The sequence below is a fragment of the Protopterus annectens genome, chromosome 1.part0 (genome assembly GCF_019279795.1).
Source record: "Protopterus annectens isolate FY-2018-M chromosome 1.part0, PAN1.0, whole genome shotgun sequence".
NCBI classification, from domain to species: Eukaryota; Metazoa; Chordata; order Ceratodontiformes; family Protopteridae; genus Protopterus; species Protopterus annectens.
Genome location: NC_056725.1, coordinates 1,689,051,556 through 1,689,072,763, shown reverse-complemented (window position 1 = coordinate 1,689,072,763; position 21,208 = coordinate 1,689,051,556). Strand labels below are relative to the sequence as shown.

General features: G+C 40.3%; 1 protein-coding gene across 2 annotated transcripts in view; it reads right to left on the bottom strand.

Moving 5' to 3' along the window:
• Window positions 1-21,208, bottom strand: part of LOC122799515 (TRIO and F-actin binding protein) — a 3,126,988-nt gene that overhangs the window by 1,682,976 nt on the left and 1,422,804 nt on the right. For both annotated transcript variants that reach the window (XM_044068636.1, XM_044068645.1), the window contains exon 21: window positions 8,633-8,710. In XM_044068636.1, the coding sequence (XP_043924571.1) occupies window positions 8,633-8,710 (78 nt within the window). The remainder of the gene's footprint in view (window positions 1-8,632; window positions 8,711-21,208) is intronic.

Genomic DNA, 21,208 nt, shown 5'->3' with positions numbered 1-21,208 from the left:
CGCTAATTCAATATAGACCTGAAAAAAATGTGATTTTGTAAGAAGATGATGTATATGAAGCTTATGTCTTCTGGGTAAGGAAGTCAAAACTGTGCTAATCTTAAGTAATTTATATTATAATGTTACAAATAAGATGTGATGTTAAAATATAATAAGGTAACTGTCAATAATAGGGTATCTAATTTGAAATGTGATGAAAACCACAATGTGATATGTGCAGTGTGAAGGCAGTGGGTTGACCTACATGTAATAAATAGTATTAAACAGAATATGATGGATTCGCATGTTCACAGGTTTTGGTGTCTCAAACAGAGAAACGAAAGGAGCCAAGCAGTCCAAAAGTAGGTAAAGCCACACAGTAATACGTGGTAATACAAATTTAACGTATCACAAGTTTATTATCACAAGACACGTTTTCGTCTCACCAAAATGGGAAACTTCTTCAGAAAAGATGTGTAAAAAATGTCACTAAAAACTTTTAAAGTTTTAAAAAGTTCTGCCCAGAGGCAGTTCAGTACTATTGACCAATCAGAAGTTCACACAAAATTAAGGGTACAAGCAACTGCGAACACTTGAACAAACAAAGCAGGAGACTCGAATACATCATTAAATAAAGTCAAACGTAGCAAGTACATACAATATTAAGTTAATAAATTTTAAAATATACTTTTAACTATTCTCGTAGTAATCTATACTCAAGTAAGTGAAATACGCAAAATACAGGTATTGAAACACAAAGTCACTGTTGATTAGTCAGTATGTGACTAGCCTAGACAGTATGTTCATAAGAGACTAATAAAAACTTTTGCACTGGTTTTCAAAAACATTTTTAAAAGTGATTAATTATCTTAAAGCACTCCTCAGTTTCAACAGACAAGGGATATTACAATTGTCGTTCAAACCAGGGACACAAAAAGCATTCAAGAGGAGCTGCCACTCCAGTTCTCGACACTCTAATTGAATAGAAGTTGGGCCACCTCTAATGTCACATCCTACCTGATCTATAGCTAAAAATTTAAAATAGTGATCTGGATTGACATTAATATGTTTAGCTAGCGCATTGTCGCACTTATTTTTTGAGATAGCGTAAATATGCTCATAAATCCTATCTCGAAATCTGCGGTCGGTCTTTCCCACGCAAAAAGCGTTATAAATTTTGCACATAGCTAAGTACAAAAATCTGGACAAAGGCCCATGAAAAATAGGTGGAAATCTGTATGCTGATTAACATAAAATTTGCTTGCATAATTATGTAACCACCCACTCCAATGGAATTGTGAGATACCAACTTTCAAAAGCAAACTGAAGAACAAAACCAAAGTATGGCCCCAGACCATGTAGTAAATGGTAACCATTTTTCTGAAATGTGTAACAATGATATTCACTGGGAAGGGAGAAGATAATGAACCTTAGGATTTTGTTTTTGGTGACTTGCAGTATATGGGTTTTGTGGTAATAGTAGGGCATTTAATGGAAGGCAATATCCTAATCTTAGCAAAATAATATTATAGTTTGCCAGAACCTCCAAAAATCACTTTCCATGGCCTACTGATCAGTAAAATAGCTTGAGTTTGTGCCGCCCGGGGCTGTCTTTGAGTTTGCCACCCTCTCCCTTTACAAAATCATGGTCAAATGGGGCTCCCCATATACAGCCCTCCCCCTGCAGCCATTTCAGTGTCCCATTACTTGGCTATTTCGCCCCATTTACCATAAACACTAATGTACATACTGCTTTACTTCTACAGTAATTATTTGGATTTAATTTAAAACTTTTACTTTGCATTTTATAGCAGAAACACTAATAAACATCTGCTAAACAAAACAATACATTATCTCAATAAAAATCAACTTAGTATTAATACTTCTCTGCCCTTGAAACTCACATTGATTGAAACAGCACTGAAACCCACATTCAAAGAAAATCCATCTGGCCAGTGGCGGATAAAGATTACCTTTGGGCTGTTTTCAAATCATAGGCCCCTTGCACCTGAAACATACATGTGTTCTTAGATACACCTTTCTGATTGCCTTAAATTATATTCCTTGTATAATACAGCACACTTGTTAAAGTGCATTTTACATTTATTGTTTTGAACATTTTTCCAGTAAGCAATGAAACAAAATGCATGAACCAATAATGACAAAACCGCCCAGTTCAGAACATTTCCATCATAAAAGTGTACTCACACTTCTACAATCCACCAGTATCAGTCAATATCGACAATCTCTGCAGAAGTAAAAAATCATCTAAATAATTCCATGTTAAAGAGATCTGTAACTAATCAAGAGGTTTCTGCTAGCAAACAACTTTATATTTTGTTGTTTCATCTACAAATAAAGTGCCTGTTGCCCTTGAGGAATAAATTGCCTATTTTACATTAAAAAAATTATAACAGGGAATGGATGGGAAACGTATAACAGGTTCATAGTTACTAGGTATCTCCGCCTAAGAGGACATTCTCAGGACTGCAGCATCCAACCCCTTTAAAAGTACAACACAGTACAGCATCAGCAATCCATCTACATACTGTGGGAGTAGAACTCACAGTCTTCTGTATCAAAAGCAAGTATTCTACCTGTTGTGCTACTAACAACACAAACAGACTTGGCATAAGCAGCACTAAACTTCTCTCTCCCTGAAGAACTATGCAGCACAAGAAATCTGGAAAAAAAAAACAAAATGTATTGAGGGGACAAAGGCCCAAGAATACATGGATACACTTTAAACATTGCTTGTATAATCTTAGAAAGTTGCTTGAATCTTGAATAAGATGTTTTCTGTTACCATGCCTTTCCTGAAAGATAGGAAGACAAGATTGGAAGACTGAAACTTAAAGGGCTATCATTATTTACTGAATTCAGTTCTTACTGATTTGCTAGAAAACCACAAATTTTAAGAGGAACAGACCAAAAGTTATATGAGCCAAACATAGGAATCACAAGTGGTGGTATGATTAGGGAATTCAGGCTCTTGCTCCTTGTACCTAAGGTACAGGGTTTGAGCCTGAGTAAGACTAACCACCAGTTATAGTTAACTGGGGCATTTTTCATTTTACACAGATGCACACACACACATACACACACACACACACACACACACACACACACACACACACACACACACACACACACACACACACACACACACCTAAACGGAGCTGCTTTGCTTTGCTTAAACACATTTCCACACACACACAGAGCTGCTTTCCTGCTTTGCTTAAATAGAGATTTCTGCTAAATGGAGCTGCTTTGCTTAAATACATTTCCACACACATGGAGCTGCTTTGCTTAAATAGAGTTCCACATACACAGAGCGGACACACACAACCCTATATATCCATGCACTGAATAAACAGTTCTGCTGCACTGATGAACCACACTCTCTGGTCTGCTTAGAATAGATTTCTGCTATTAGTAGCTGCTGCTATACATAGTTTTTACATTATAAGCTGGGCCGCATACAATTCTTTTTTTTTTCTTACCTGGAACAGAGGCCCTGACCTGCGGCATGTAGTCAGGGGCTGGGCAGTTGTTGCACTGCTGCTATATTCCCTCCAAAACAGTTCAAAATAACAGTCAACAAAGCTGATATCATTGACGCACGCCCCCATTAGGCTGGTGACGCATGGTGATGTCAGCCATAAATGTAAAATTGTAATACAAAAAATAAATAAATAAATCGGGAATTAAAGGGGCCACTTGGGAATTTGTGGCACCCCATTATTTTGCCCTCAAATCTGGTAAATACTGAGGAATTCCGTATGGTTGAGAGGTATGGCAGAAACAGATACATGCTTTGATTAAGTATTCTTTTAAAGCATTTTTAAATGAGAGAACATTAATGTTTGCTCTAATATCTGATTCTTGATATTATTTGTTGCAAGTGTAAAAAACGAGGTCAGTAAACTTCCGGAGTTATATTTCCCAGATCTTTCATTTAAAAAAAGTAGCAAAGGAAGCATTTTAATATTGTCAGGGGATCTGTCATATCTCTGGAAAATGTTCAGTCTTTTTTAATACTTGCTAGACAAAGGATTAAAAGCTTTCCCTGTGAATTTAAAGCAATTAAAGACATTACAAAGTAAGGCATGAAGGAGGAAATATTTTGGGGTAAAGAAACAAGAGTCAAGATGTTAAAATCACTTCAGTTTCCTCTAGCAGTGTATTTGCTTTTGTTTAATGAAATATATAATTACTGTGCTAGGTGCTATATTAGGGTACATTATATCTTAGGAGTGCTTGACTCATAGGTTCATAGGTAGGTACTAGGCTATCAGCCCTGGGGCCTATATAAGCCTAGCCAAAAAGGTTCCCTGGCTTTCACCACCCAAGAAAATTATTTTCCTGTGGCCCTGTCAAGCAGTGCCACAGAAGTGATCCCTGGGGTGAATTTTCTATTTCCCATCCATTTGTTAAGATTTTTCTTAAAGAGGGCCAATGAGGAGCTTTGCTTGACATGAATGGGTAGTTTGTTCCAGAGTATGTGAAGTCTCTGGGACAGGACTCCATCCCTCCAGCATGTTCTGCTTATTGTGGTAACAAGGTTTAGGTCCCTGGAGCGTGTGGTTCGGAGAGATTGGTATTTCTTTAAGTGTAATATGGGCTTGACATAGCTTTGGATGTTAGGCAGCAATCACTTCTGACTAGGCTATATGCAACGGAGTAGAGCTGGAATTTTTTTAGACGGTCTGCGTATGGCATCTGTTGGAGGCTGGTAATCCTCTTAGTGAGCTGCTTCTGTGGCCTTTCCAATTGCTGCAGGTGTCTTGTGAGATACATGAAAACAGGGCATTGTACTCTATAATGGGTCTGATGAGGGATGAGTAGAGAGGAACAATGACCTCCTTTTTTCTAGAGGAGAACTCTTTTGTGATGAGGTGTGCCACGTAGAAGGATTTCCTGACTACTGTGGCAATGTGGTTATCAAAGGAGAGACTACTGTCCACCTGTGTCCCGACGTCTCTTATCACACTTTCAGTGTTTAGTGAGCTACCGCCTATGTGGTAGTTCATGGGTACCGAGTTTTTCCCAAAGGGGATGACAATGCACTTCTTGGCATTGAGCTTGAGGCCATGACTTCGACATGAAGCATCTGTCTCTGCGAGGCCCTTTTGTAGAATGTCTTCATCATTAGGTGATTCTGTTATGGCTCCCAGTTTGCAGTCATCTGTGAACTTTGTTAGCCAAAGACCTTCTGTGTTGGCCTGCACTTCAGAGAAGTAGATGCTGAACAGGAGAGGACCCAGGACCGAACCCTGTGGTACTCCACTCGTCACTGGTCTGAAGTCAGACTTGGAGTCAGCTATATTTGCTGTGGGTGTTCTGTCCATGAGCCAGTTGGCCACCCATCTTGTGACATAGGGATTTATGCCTAGTTTAGTGAGTTTATCTATAATTCCTTTGTGGGGGATGGTATTGAAAGCCTTGGCGAGGTCAAGATAGGCTGTGTGCACTACCTTGCCCTCATCTACGGATCTAGTGACTGCTTCAAAGAAGTTAGTCAGGTTTAGTAGACATGATCTACCTTTTACAAACCCAAACTGAGTGGGGTCCAGGGCTTGGAGGTTACCTATGTCTTTGTTTATAAGCTCCAAGATGACATGTTCCTTGGCCTTGCAGACCAGGCTCATCAGGCTAATGTGGCAGTAGTTTCCGGGGTCCATGGTGTCACGCCTTTTTTGGAGTGGGATAGCCGTCACTGTGCGCCATTCATTAGGCACACAGCCTGAGGTGAGGCTATGATTAAACATGGTACTTAGGCAAGGTGCCAGTTTGTTATGTAGTTCGTGCAGTACGCAGCCTGGGATGTTGTCTGGTCCTATGGATGCTGTGTTCTTGGCTTTGGAGAGTGCGGTCATTACCTGTTCATCCATCATTACAGGGGCTTTGGTATTAGTATGTGCCCTTTGGAGGGTGGGAGGGGGGTAAAGTTAGCATTGAGCCTATCTGCCAGGATGTTGGCAATATCGGTTGGTTCTGTACATATAGTGCCATTGTGCTGTAGCTCAGAGCAGATCTAAGTGTTGCCATTGAGATTCTTGACATAGCTGTAGAATGCTTTGTGGTTGTCTTTGGAATCAGTGGCAATTTTATTTTCATAACTGGCTTTGGAGGATTTTATGAGGGATTTCAGCTTCTTGCTGAGGCTGACCAGGGAGTTCCTCCAATCTTGGGATTTTACTCTTTTTTACAACAGCTTCTTCCTTCTGTTGTAGAGTTTGTTTATGGCAGGGGACCATCAGACTGGCTTCCTTTTTTTGGAGGATAGCGTCTTGGTTCTTTTGGGGATGGCACGCTCCATGCACTCGTGTATGTACTAATACAGTGCATTTGTGTAGGATTCAGCAGCCGTACCTCTATTTTCCATCTGCATGGGTGTTGTGAAGTTTGCCACTTCTGTCTTAAGAAGCATGAAGTTGGCTTTGGAGTAGTTTTTGATGGTGGTTTCCTTAATGGGGGATGGGTGGGGATGGGATACAGATGTCTAGGATGATTATCTTGTGGTCGAATCTGACCAGCGAGGATTTGACCTCTGGCATTGAACACCGGTTACCTGTACTGGTAATGACCAGGTCCAGGACATTGCTGCCCCTGGTGGGGATGTGGACAAGCTGATCCAAGGTGATGGAATTTATGAATTCCAGAAAACATTGAGCGAATAAGTTGGCACATGATTAGTTTTCTCAGTTGATGGTGGAGTAGTTGAAATCGCCCATAATTAAGGTATTGGGTTGTACCTTAACATTTTCCAGAATCTTAAGAAATGAGGAGTGGGAATCCTGGGGCATGGTGGGGGATCTGTAGCAAGTTACAATTTGGATTGTGGTCTTGCCCAGAGTTAGTTGCACTTGGATAATCTCGGATGCATTATGCTGAGCAGCTAGCCTGGAGGTGTGGATATCCTTAATGAATATGGACACTCCTCCACCTTTAGTGTTTCAGTCCAAGTTAGGTGGCCGAAAGATGTGGTATGAGTTATAGCCTGGTAATACAGGGGTGCTCTTTGGAGCCTTGAACCAGGTCTCTGTCACTGCACAGATGTCGATGTTCTCCATTTTAAGGAGTGCCTCGAGTGAGTGCATTTTGAGGTTTAGACTTCTAGCATTGAGTAGCATTACCTTCAGAATATGCTTGCTTGTACCTGTTATGCTGGTGAATTTAGCATTTGAACCTTGCCTAAAAAAGGCACTATAGGGGTGGGAAGAGCCTTAGCCAGTATCCAGAATCCTAGGGGTGACAGGTGCAGGCCATCTCTGGAAAAGCATCATGATTTGTCGACCATGTCATCACAGGCAGACAGATACTGGATCCCTTAGAATGACACCAGAAGCTTAGCCAATTGCTGAAATCAATAATTTTGTCCTTGTACTGTGGTATAATTCTGGGCGATGGCAGGATGCTACTCAGGGCTAGGTTCATACCTCCTGGGCTACAAGGTCCGAAAGCTCCTCCATGTCTCTTTTCATGTAGTCCAGGGAGGTACATCTCAGGTCATTCACTTCAACATGGACAATGACAGAGTCATATCTGTACTTGTTGTGGAGTGACCTGAGTGTGTTCATTATGTGGCAGATCCTGGCACCCAACAGGTGGATCCTGGCACCCATGTTGCTAAACTGGAGAGAAACCCTCTACAAATATTCTGAGAAGCTAACTTTGCTTTGATTTTCTGTGTACTCTTATATCCTGTTTAAGAATGTTTTCTAGAGCAACATACAAGGTAAATATTTCAGCTTGCTCTTTCAGTGTAGCATTATATACCGGAATGTTCACTAATCAAGAGTACAACCAGTTTTCAGTTCCTAATTTATCCAATGCAGGATCACAGGGAACCAGAGCCTGTCCTAGCAGACAATGAGCATACTGCATAAACCAGTTGTGGATGGACCACAAGTCCATTGCAGGAAGCATTCAAACAAATATGTAAAGTACCAACACAAATAGGGCTTCAACAGTTCATCTACCAGCATGTATTTGGGATGTGGGAGGAAACCAGAACCCCACTGAAAACCCAGACAGACAGACAGAGGACATGCAGACTCCAGCTGCAATAAAACCAAGAAATGCAGCTGCAACCACATGGTAGGACTCATTAAATCCACTTTTAGGTATGATCATGATATGAAGTACCTCTGAAGTATAAACATTTCCATGTAGCCCTTGCGTTCAGAGATTGGGAGTCTTACCTACCACCTTCTGAATTCTGAAAAATGATGATGTTGATATTTTATAATTAAACTAAATTGTTAAGGTGTGACAAGTAAACTTAAGATGCAAACAGTAAGGGTGATGGCAGTCTGTCTTCTGGGGTTTCTCATTTAACTATCAGCTTTCCATGTGAATCACAGTGCCTTAATTAACCACTGTTTAGCACTAAAGGCAAACTCTATACTTCTGTGTTTCAAACTGGGGGCATATGAAGTGGAAACAGGCAGAAAGCATTTTCCTGCCTATTAGGATACTGCTCTGTTTTCCAACAATATCTTTAAGCCATGAAACAAAGGCATGGCTACTTTGTAAACACAGATAAATCAGTATGCATATTAACAATGACTGTTCTAAGCCTTACTGTTGTTCCTTTCACCCAGTTTATGACTATTATCTAATCAGTAAAGTCAAATACAATACTGACCTTGTCATGTCTTTCACTTGGTCTCAGGTACTGGTCTTTAATTCTTGAATAGTTTGGCTCTTGGGGTTTTGAATTCAACTGCATAAGAAATCAAGAAAAAAAAACAAAAAATGTGTTAGCTACCACATTTTAACAGTGTACACTGCCTAATTTAGTGAAATATAAAGGCCTGCAACAGAAGTCTGCACCAGAATTTAGCCAAACAGATGCTATGTTCACAGTCCAGTTCATTGTAGAAAGAAGTTATGTTCTTACCATAATGTTCTATCTGTATTGTCCATCTTCATTCCATTAACTTGTGGGATATGGTTCCTTCCTTGATGGCTCCCTCCCACCCACAATTACCTCCGTACCATCATTCACCCACTTCAAAACTTTAATAAAAGCGCACCTAAAAACATGCTGGCTATGCCCTTGCAACTCCCACTCTAATATCAGCCACCCCATCCAACCACTACCTTTCTTTCCACTCCACTAACTACCTTGATTATAGCAAGCTCAGATGCTCATACGCCTAGTACTTATTATATAGCAGGAACTTCGTATTGTAACATTTGTTAATGTCTGTTATGTACTTCGCAGATAAAGATTCTAGTTGTCTACTGATGTACTATGTTCTTCATCCGTAAATATGTTGTAAATAATTGCTATGTTAAATTGTTAATTGCTATGTAATCCAATGTAACTACTGTCTGTTTATTTTAACTGTGGAGCTTTTCTCCCCGGGCCTCCGCTGAAAATGGACCTACGTCCAGTGGGACACTCCCAGTCAACAAATGCAAATAAATAAATAATAAATAAATAATGTGGTTCCAATTCTTGGAACTGACTGGCTGCCTTCGTTTAGCTTGAGAATCCTGACTTGAGCTCCTCCTCCCTACTCATAATGTCCCACTTTCCCACAGTACCTTAGATCAAGTTTGCCAACAATAACAACAGTTATCAAGCATTAAGCATTAATTATACTCTGGGCCACATGCAGACTAAAGGGGTGTGTGTGTGTGTGTGTGTGTGTGTGTGTGTGTGTGTGTGTGTGTGTGTGTGTGTGTGTGTATATGTATATATATATATATATATATATATATATATACAAAGGCACTTCTACTCCTGGATATGATGTCCAATTTGTAATGCGTAATAAACGTATGGGGGTTTGACCAAGTAGCAGCAGCACAAATGTCCTCAATGGAAACTCTAGACCAAAAAGCCTGAGACGTGGCCATGGACCTTGTAGAATGAGTACTCACCGGATCTGGTAAAGGAATACCCTTGAAAGAACAAATAAATGTAATACAGTCTTTTAACCATTTCACAAACATAACTTTGGTAACTGCTTTACCATTCTTGGCATTTGAAAAGGAAACAAACAGCTGGTCACATTTTATGTAGGGCTTGGATTGTCTGGCCCAGAAAATACCCCACCCCACCCGAACTGGGAGGCATCCATGGTCAATGTGGTGATTGGGAAGGGAAAAATGAATTGGCATCCTAGAGTGATTTCTGGGGAATGAACCCAGCAACAAAGAGACTTCTTATACACACGACACAGGCTGATTGGAAGGTTCAAAGGATTCCTGAGACAAGACCACTGTACTGCCAAGGTCCACTGAAGAATTTGCATATGGAAGCGTGCCACTGGAAGAAGAGTTATGGTTGCTGCCATGCAGTTTAATGCCCTGAGAACTAGAGAAGCTGGGTTTTTGAAGCTGTCAAGGTCTGGGTGATGTTAAACTTTAGATTTCATACCCTGTCCATTTTAAGGTAAGCATAGGATGTCCTTTTGTCTAGACAGGCCCCTATGAATTCTATGGCTTGTACTGGATACAACTGTGACTTCTGTAAGTTGATGGTTATCCCCAGTGTTAAGGCTAAGCTGAGGAAATAATTCCTGGCCTGAAGGAGTAGATGCCTGGTTGGGGCAGTCAGGAGCCAGTCATCCAGATAGGGAAATATCTGATAACCTTGCAGTCGGAGATGAGCTGCAACTACTGCTAGACATTTGGTGAAAACAGTGTGGGCTGTGGTGATACCAAATGAAAGTGCTCAAAACTAGTAGTGACTGGCTCCCAGCCTGAAACACAGAAAAGGCCTGGAGTGCCTGTCCATTTTGATATGGTGGCATTCATTCTTGAGGTCTATAGAGCACATCCAAGCGCCTATCTTTAGCAGAGTTAAGATGGACTGAATTGTGACCATTCTGAACTTTTTATGCTTCAATGACTTGTTCAGGGAGGTCAGATCCAAGATAGGTGGCAGGTCCCCTGTTTTTTTGGGCACTAAATAAAATCTTGAGTAAATGCCTGATCCAACTTGATTGGGGGACCTCATGGATGACTCTTTTCTGCAGTAACTTTCTTATTTTCTGGGATGCGTCCACCCTCTGACTGGGTGGAACATTGGGTAGGCGAAATTTTTGTTTGGGAATGTCGGAAAAGGGACTGAAGTATCCTCTGGATACAATCCTTAGCACCCATTTGTCATTTGCGATGGCCTCCTAGGCTTCTGGGTGCAAGGAGAAATGTCCCCCAACTGCTTCCAGAGGACAGCAGTTCGGAAACAGTTCAGGATCAGTGGAAAGGCTTGTCCGGGGCAGGTTACTGTGATCTTTGATTCTGTGGATGCCCTCGGTCACATGGGTGGGGTCTCCCATTCTGACCATATCTCCCTCTGCCTCGGGGGGGAAAAGTCTCCTTATGTGTCCTGGAAAGGACCCTGTGACTTCTGAAACCACATCTTCTTACTTCCATGCTGGTTCCTGGAGAAGGTCCATTGTGGAGTAGAAAAAAGGATCCCATTGGCAGGCAGAGTCTTACCATCTTTCTCACTCTGGGTTAAGATGGCATGTACCATGGGCCCAAACAAGGCACCCTCATCCAGGTATGGTGCAGTATGGCAATGCCAGAACTGGACGCCCTTGATGTACCCTCCACAGCATGAGAGATAAGCCTCATGGAATCATTGGCTAAGGAGTGTAGGGTCACCAGCCTAGAGGAAAAACATTACTGTTCCTTGGTAGGAATGGACCATGGGACCAAGCTAGGAAGTAGTTCAATGCCCGAAGTGCAAAGGTAGATGAGGTGTAGACTCTTTTGCTACTTCTGACAATGCCCAGGATTCTCTATTTGGGGGGAGGACAGAGGAGCTTTCCTGAGCTAGCTCCTTCTTGATGGCTGTCACCACAACCATGGCATCTATGGGGATTCCTTTATTCCAAAAAGCTTTGTCAGCTGGAGCACTTAAAATCTTGTTGGCGTGTTTTAGAATTGGTTTCACTGTATCTGGCTCCTTCCAGGCCCTTGACAACACCAGCTGGATGAGCTGATCAGCCAGGGGAGACACCCAGGTTATAGATGGGCCGATCCTGAAAGCCTCCCACAGTATCAATTCCTCTAGGAAAGGGTTTTGGGTAGACCATCCACCCTGCTGGTGAAGGACTTCAGGGATGTCTCCAAAGGAGACTTCATAGGGTGGTGATTTGGGAGACTCTTCGCCTTCCTCGAAATCGGTATCTGTAGTGAGGGATTCCGTAGGGGAATCCACATGTATCCTCTTACATGGTCTCTTCCCGGGGACCTCCTTGGGGAACACTCTAGGTAGGTGTCAGAAGAAGCTTGGGGATCCACTGAGGGGATGGTGTGGAGGCTTTCTAGGACTGACTGTCCATGTGGCAGCTCAGAGGTCTCAGGCACAGTTCCAGTATGAGCAGGGGGAAGTTCTAATCAAGGTAAGTGCCAAAGATCTCCTAGGAATGGAGGGGACTCTCTCCACAACCTTGAATGCAAAAGGACTCTGAACCACTTGGAACTGTCTCACTAGAGTCAAAGCCACTGCAACAAACACCTCTGGAGAGAATGGGTTTCCTACTCCAAGGGGGGGGGGGAGTCAGAGCCGAGCTGTCAAAGGCTGAGGCCCCAAGTTGAAGAGATGGCTCTGATAGCTTCAGCGTTGAGGTCAATCCTCCAGAACTGATCTTGATGGTACAGCTCCAAGACACACTTGGAACCGAAGAGCCGGAGCCAAGCAAGTCGAGGAGAACATCAGAGGCAAAGAAGAGATCTCTATCAGCTCTGACACCCTCGCACCAGGACCCAACAGAACCGACAACTCAGAAACCATGGGTCAAATCAGAGAAGGAGCTAACAGTTGGAATGGAGAAAGCCTCATGGATCCAGATGCAGATGGGGCCGACACAAGCCCCAGCTGGATCTGTGTCTCGAGAAACTGCCTCATGATCTTACCAACATCTTTAGATGACAATCTTTGGGAAAACCCAGATGAAGTAGTGGAAGGGGGGCATGGAGGATCTCCATGGGGAATGGAACGGAGACCTCCTAGTAAGCACAGGCAGGGAAAACCCCAGCGTCAACAGTGCAGGTGCTGTCACTGAGGGAGCAGCACTCGGCCCCGTAGCAACAGAGGATGAATGGGGTGGAGGAGAGGTTGAGGACAATGAGTTCGGAGCCAGGCAAATCGGTTCTGAAGGCTTTATCTGCCATATGTGATATTAAAAGCAAGGTATTTTAACTTTAAATTACGGTTTGCAATCAGGAAATTCTGAAATGATGACATCATTTATAGTGATAAGATGAGAATTAGTGATATCCAGCAGACCACGGTTTGACTTCTACAATTTCTACTTGCATATTGTATGAAGAATACAGAGTAGGAGGGCCTTGCTAGTTGTGGAACTAGTAGATGAGTCTAGAATAGTTGACTCTAAGAATAGCAAGTTTAAAAACTGCAGTAATTCCTGAACTACTTATTTTGTTTTGTCATATGACTTAATGATATCTTCTTCCTATACTGCTTCCTAAATGGAAACTTTCATACAACAATGGACATAAAGGTCTAAAGTTAGGCCACTGTCCATATAACTTCCCAAATCCCAAACAACTGGGACAACTCTTAGGGATGTATTGTCAGTGTTGTAGTTTCTTGGGGTAGATTACTTCCCAAAGGATACAATAATGCATTTTGGCATTTAGTATCAGTCCATGATTTTGGCACCAGTTATTTATTTGGGAAAAAGCTTCCGGCAGGATGAATAAGTCATTTAGAAATTCAATGACTGCTCCTAGCTTGCAGTAATTTGCAAACTTAGTCAGCCAGAGCCTTTTTGTAGTGCCTTTTACTTCAGAAAAGTAGATGTCAAACAGGAGAGATCCCAGCACAGAACCTCCACTGGTGACTGGTCTCTTTGTGGAGATACCATCCCTATTTCTGATTTCCTGAGTCCTGTCTGTGAACCAGTTGGCAATTCAATGGCTGACTTAGGGGTTTAGTCCCAGTTTATTTAGCTTTTCTACTATTCCCAAGTGGGGAATTCTGTCAAAAGCTTTCACCAGGTTGAGGTATGTGATGTGTGCTGTTTTGCCTTCATCCATTGCTTTGGTGACCTTTTCAAAAAATACATTCATCTTCAGGAACGCTATTTTAAAGGTGGGAGTTTGGGTTTTAACAGACTGTCATGAGACTGTATTATACTTTAAAATTAGAGCAATCATTTTTCCTTTCAGTTTATAAGTTGTTTAAAGTATTTGAAAACATGTTTTTCCTGTGGAGAAATTCTGATTATTTTACTTTTTGAGGGTGGCAAAGTAAAGACTCTAAATTTTTACCAGCTTTTGCTGCTTGTTTTCCTCAGGAAAGAGGGAACATTTTTGGCCCAACCACGGAACAAACTGTCATTTCCATGGTTGGTTCTCCTTCCAGCCACAAAAATAAAAAGTTAAGCAAACAGCCTTTGCCATCAGAGCAAGCTAGCAATTTGCTTCAGCCACAGGTTGTTGACTGCTGTGGCCATTAGTTGTACCTCAGACCACTCATCAGTTACCTTGGATCTCTCTGTTGTAGCACCTACAGCCACTATGGACCTGGGGTTAGCCAAATCCTATGTGGCTGTTGGGGCTCCCTCAGTGGGCAAGGGGCAGCCAGTCTTGTTGTTCCTGGGAGAGGGAACAGGAAAGGCTTCCCTGTTTTGTTTGAATGCTGTCCCGATCCCTGAGGAAGCTACTTTAGACATTACTAACACTGTTTTGTATTTTTTTCTGTCAAAAAGAAACATGAGTTCCTCCTCTATAAATTTCTTTAGACAGGAGTAGTTTACTGGGTCTGGCTCATGGTTTTATTCAGGATTTTGATCCTTCTTATTTTTTGCTTTCTGGTAAAAGAAAGAAGGATATTCTTTTTTCTGAAGAAATTCAAGATTCTTAATATAGACAGTCAGATAAAGACAGATACAGGTTTTCTCCTCAGTTGTCTGATTCAGACTAAGAGGAGATCTCAGTTTCTGATTCTCCCTTTGGTCTCTTCTAGCTCTTTTTTTCACATTTGCAAACATTATACTGTATATATTGACACATATCATATAACCTAACAACATTACATAAATTATTAAATTCCTGCCCCATTTTTTAAATAAGAAACATCTTTATTAAACCAACACTTACAACAAAGGCAGTCATACATTTATATAAATAAAAAGAAACCACACAGACACAATCCTAATTGCAAGCATTTTACATCACAAACCATACTGACCCACTTCCAGCTGCAAACATTATACAGCACTTATAATCTACCCAATCATTTTCAGTCAGACATTACATAGCTCATTTAAGTCCTGCCTTCTTTTAAACCTCATTCCTCCTCTGTATGTATTGTTCCCACAATTCCCATTTGTTTCTTATTCAGTTTGCTCCTACCCTTTTTTAAAGATCTCAATTCCAGTTGTTTTATCTCCGTTACTATATTTACTACTTATAGTATAGTTGGTTAAGATTTTGATTCCCAATTTCTGGTAATTGCATTTTTTTGGCAGCCACCATAATTAGACACAGCAATACTTTACCATGTCTAGTCAATTCCGATTCTGTATCATAGCTCAGAAAAATCATCTCCCTTGTCACAGCAATCTGCCCACCCAACATCTCCGACATTGCATCCCACAGGGAATACTTAAAGTCTGCCAAATCACCACACTCCCAGAAATTATGTTTCCAATTACCTCTTTTTTCTCCATCACACCTCCAACATTTTCTGCCTACCCAAGGAAAATTCTCTGGAGTCTACCTGGGGGCATAAAATATATGTGTACACATTTCCAAGCAAAAATCCTAAATCTTCTAGATTTTGTTGCATATTTAGGATGCAAACATATTTCCTTCCATTGTTTCCTTGTGAATGGCTTATCTACTCTCTCTCTCTCTTCCCAATCCTTTCTAACCTCCTTTGATTAATTCTTATAGTTATCGTGCAATATTTTATATGATCTACTAATTATTCCTTTTTCTACGGGCAGCTTCTCTTCTAGATTCTACTAATAACTCTAGTAGTGCTGGTCTTTCAATTAAGACTCCCCTATTTCTTTCTCTTTGCCTATACTCTGGCAGCAATCCTTGGTAGAGAAGGCAATCTCTAACCTGCAGGTCAAATAAATTCTTGGCATGTTCCCATTCTATTATCTTTCCCTCTCTAGTTATTTGCCCCCAGTACATTGGTTCCTTTGCCAGTTTTCTCCAATAAATTCCAGCCCCATCTTGCCTATTGTTTATATCCCTAATTGCAGTCACCCTATTGGCAGAATCTCCTTTTTCCATTCCTGTGCTGGCTTAGTTCTTAGAATACTTTCTGCTAGTTTTTGGATATTATATTCTGTATGATTATTGTTATTCTTCTTAAAGGTCTGCATCCAAAATCCCAGCCTCTCATTATCTCTTGAGCTTTCTCCCATTTCACCATCACCCCTTTCCACTTTGAATTATAGTTCACTGCTTGTGCTTTGCATAGGAGCCTTAACTGTCTAGCTCTGAAATACCCCTTCAAATTAGGTAATCTAAATCCACCCTATTCTAGTGGAAGAATCAGCTTATCCCACTTGACTCTTGATGTCTTTCCCTCCCAGATAAAGTCCTTCATCTCTTTATTAATTGCTATCCACATCTTCTCCTTTGGTTAATAAAAATATGCCTGAACTGTGTATAAGACTAATGGGACTGTAACATTTTAACTGTTTGTATCTTACTATTCATATCCATGTAAAAAAGCTTCAATTTTCTCAGTTTTTATATTATCTTTTTGTTTAGTTTCTTCCCACACATCCTTAAGAGCCACACCAGAATTATTTTTAATCCATACTCCTAAATACTTCATTTTATCATGTCCTCATAAATATGGATATTGCTGACCCAAACCATATGTAGGTACATAATTTACCACTACTGCCTTTGTTTCAGCTTCATTAATTTTTTTATCCTGAAAAGATATGAAACTGTCTCAAAATGTTCCACAACACTGTAATGTCTCTTTCTGGTTTTGTCAGGTATAAAATATCATCTGCATATAGAGCCAGCTTTTCTTGACTACCATACCGATTATATCCTTGAATTTCTGAGTCCCTTATTTTCTTTGCCAATGGTTCTAAATATAATGCAAGTAACAAAGGGGAATGAGGACACCCCTGCTTGGTTCCTCTGCTCAATAAGAAATGATCAGAGAAGGCCCCACCCACTTTAATCTTTGCCAGCGATCCCTCATATAGCCTTGTAATCAACCTTATAATTTTTTCAAATACATATTAAATCTAGTATTAATGCACTATCTAAACATGCACTATCTAAACATGTCAGTGAAATGGATGAGTCACATATTTTTAAATTTATGGTTCTTCATGTTAATATACCTAGTATGAGAGGCGGAGATGTTAGAAACTATACAGAAAGAATTGAAATGAGATGGATCATCAAGCTTAGGCCACATATAAACCCAGGCTTGAATGACAAAATATCAATTAAGCCCATTTTAAAGAATAGGAAACTAGTTGTGAGATGACATGTATTTTAAATTATTTATTTAATGTACTTTTTATTTTTAATGCACTTCGATGTAGTATAGAAGATATGTTATATATATTTCTGACATACTAGTATTATTTTTTCTGTATATTAGTTTGTCTTTTTAAATTTTATTGCAGTGATGTCATCATCTGTTTGCATACTTAATTGATGAATTATATAAGGTATAGTGTTTCCTGTGATTTTTGTTAATGGTTTGAAAAAGCCCTTTGGCGAAAGCGCTTACCTGTCTTGTGTATGGAATAAAAAAGTATTTTTGAATTTTTATGGACTTTCGTGTACTTGAATCTTTGCTTCATAGAATGAACATCACTAATATGCAACATTTTTCTGCATAGGTCTGCTCCCATGCTGTTTTTACTTTTACAATGTTCAGTTAATGTTTTCAAATGTTTGCCTCCCCTCCACAAAACCACACTGATGCATATCTATCAATGCTGGCATTACTCTTGCCATTCTTTTAGGCATTATAGACATAAACACTTTATAATCATGATTTAGTATTGAAACGGGCCTGTATAAAGCTAGATCTGATGGATCTTTATCATCTTTAGGTATTACAGCTACCACTGCTTTCTTCAGGATGTTGATATTTCTCTCCCTCTTAAAATGCTGTTAAACAAAACCTTCCAGATCTTTATCAGTCTTTTCCCTCCTATCTTAGAAACTTCCACAGGAATACCATCTATAGCTTCATAGGTTCATAGGTTGGTACTAGGCTATCAGCCCTAGGGCCAATACAAGCCTAGCCATAACAATTCCCTGGATATATCTTCCCACAACATTTAATTCCCTAGACCCCTGTCTAGCAGGGTGACTGCCATGATCCCTGAGGTGAATTTCCTATTTCCCATCCAATTGTCAAGGTTCCTTTTGAAGAGGGCCAAGGAGGCGCTCTGCTTGACATGTATGGGCAGTCTATGGGGAGTCTCTTGGTCAGGAACCTATCCCTCCAGTATGTTTTGTTCATTGTGATGACAAGGTTTAGAGCAGTGGAGCGTGTGGCTCTGAGGGATTGGGATTTCTTTAAGTGGAGCATGTCCAACAGCTCAGGGTTTGACATGGCCTTGTATGTTAAGCAGAGATCACCTCTGAGTATACGATATGGGGACTTTCCTGTAATTTGGTTATACATCACAATTTTTATTTCATCTCCTCCTATCATAGCCATTAGTAATTGAGCCTCATCTACCTCTAACTCTGGCATATTTAAATCTTCCATAAGCATTACCATTTTTATCTTTTCTTGATTTCCATATTTCTCTACTTTACACAGACTTTCATAGAATTTCCGAAATATTTCTAATGCCTCTACAGGATCTCTTGTCACCTTCCTTGTTATCGGCTCCCTAAGCTTGGTGACAGCCCTTTCTACTTTTTGTTGCCTGAGTCATTGTGCTTAGAGTTTTGGTGCTCTAGTGTTATTACAAAAAGCAGTTGCTTAACAGCAATCTTTCTATACTCTTGTATATTATTGAGGTAAACCCTTATTTTCTGCTTAGCATTCTGCAGTTGATCCTCTTTTTGTTCTATGAGATTTCCCCCTATTCTGTAACACCTTAACATTTGTCAGTCCCTCTGAATAATTCTTGTTACTTCTTAACCATAGCCCCCTTTCTTTTATTTCCACCCTATTTTTAAACTCCACTTTAATTTTATCCCACTCCCTAGCTATATTTTGAGAAGTAATTTCTATCTTCTTGAATAGCTCCCGAATAATCTCCACTACCCATTCCTTAAATTCCTCTCTTTTCAACAGATAGGTGGGACAGCGCTAGTGTCTCATTTTTATTTCATTACCCTGTGTTTTTATTTTAATTATTGACGTGTGATCTGAAATAGTTATTGTGTGTGTATCAAGACCTTCAATTAAATGCACATGTTCCTGTGAAATGTAAATTCTGTCTAGCCTAGCCTAGTTTTTATATCTTGGGGAATAATATGTAAATTCACTCTAAACTACTATTACTGAATTGACATTTTCCATGCCAAATATTTTCATAAATGTTTACAAAATTCTACATTGCTTTGCTATACTTTCCCTTCATATCATCATCATTATCATAGGAAATACAAGGTAATCAAGTCACAAGACAACGTACACCTTGCCATCACCCAGTCTTCAATAGAATCAAAGCATATCAATCCTGGAGTAAGTTTATGTGTACTGATCCACTCATCCAGGTTTAATTTCAAGGATGCTACGGTATCACTTTTTTAATTTGCAGGGGATGTCTGCTCTAGAGGTGGGGGTAGGTCTTTGGTTAGAAATAAATTTGTCTCTGCAGTGCGTTTTATTTATGTTAAGGTGAAGATTTAAGGCTCCAAGACTGGTATTAGTGGAGCTACCTGACTTGTGAATGCAAAGCATGGATCACCCTGAATGAATCTGCAGGAAGTTGAGCAACGGGATAGTATCTGAAGCCATTCCTGGCAGCTTATGGACTTTAGGCCAACAATTTCCTCAGCTGGGACTCTCTGGAGTTTTTTCAGTTGCTTAATATGTCTAAAAGGGTAGATACAAAAGGGGGTATTTTACATAACAATTGGTATAATTAGGGCTGCATACAGACATGACATGCCTTACGATAGTAGCTGTACTTTACACACAGGTACGCATGCACATGTGTGTGTGTGTGTGTGTGTGTGTGTGTGTGTGTGTGTGTGTGTGTGTGTGTGTGTGTGTGTATATTCTTGGGGGTAGAATCTCAATCTCTTGGTATTTAGCCTACTATGATTTTATATGAGAAAAGGAAAGAGAAGTGCTGGATAAATGTAGCAATTTGGTTCTTCTGTATGTGGGTTATAAACTTGTAGGGAATTTAATAGTATGATGATACGCTGCACTAATGGGAGGATTTCTGCATCTAAAACATTTCTGAAGGGAACCAGTGAAAAGTAGCTATACATTCCAATCACTTTTATGGTGTACAAATCTTACTGTCCACCCTGATTAAGATTTTGAGACTGGAATTTGGTACAAAGGCAATACAGGGCTTGCTAGCTGGGGCAAGGTGTAGAACAAAGGAAAGAAACTACAGCTTAAACATGTGACGCTTAGAAATACCTTACCTGAAAAAGAAATATTTAAGATAGAGTTTCTTTTTGCCTTTTTTTCATCTGGAGAAAGTATTTCTATTGCCTCCAGAGAGGGAATCAGCAGTGTCAGGTATGACATCTTGGATTTTTTGGGGGGTAAACACTTCATTCTAATAGCTAGGGATGTGGATTGTGACCTGATAGCTAAAGGTAGAGGTAAGATGGTAAATGAAGTCAAGTCCATCCATTATCTCTCAATGGTGTTTATGCTTATGCCATTGGTGAATTCTCTTGTAGCTTTTTGTATGCTACAGATCTTACATCCTGGTGGGAGTGTTGGGGGGGGGGGGTGGAAGAGTTGAGGAAAGTGTGAGTCTGGGTATCCCAGACACATCTTCAATGCTGCAAATCAAATTCCAGTCCCCACCCATAAGTAATATTCCTTGATGAAAACCAACTCTTTCTCTCAGAATTTTGTTAAGCTCCATTATAGCAGTTTTACGTGGAATATAAATACATGCCAGTGTAACCCTCCTTCCCTGCCAGTAGCCCCCTAGCACAAATCTTCCATTATTATCTTTTTTAACCTCTTCTATCCCTGTTGGAGTTCCTCTAGCAATTAATATAAGTACCCCTCTTTGCCTTTGTCCCAGATATTCCAATGAATAACCATCCTGAAAACATT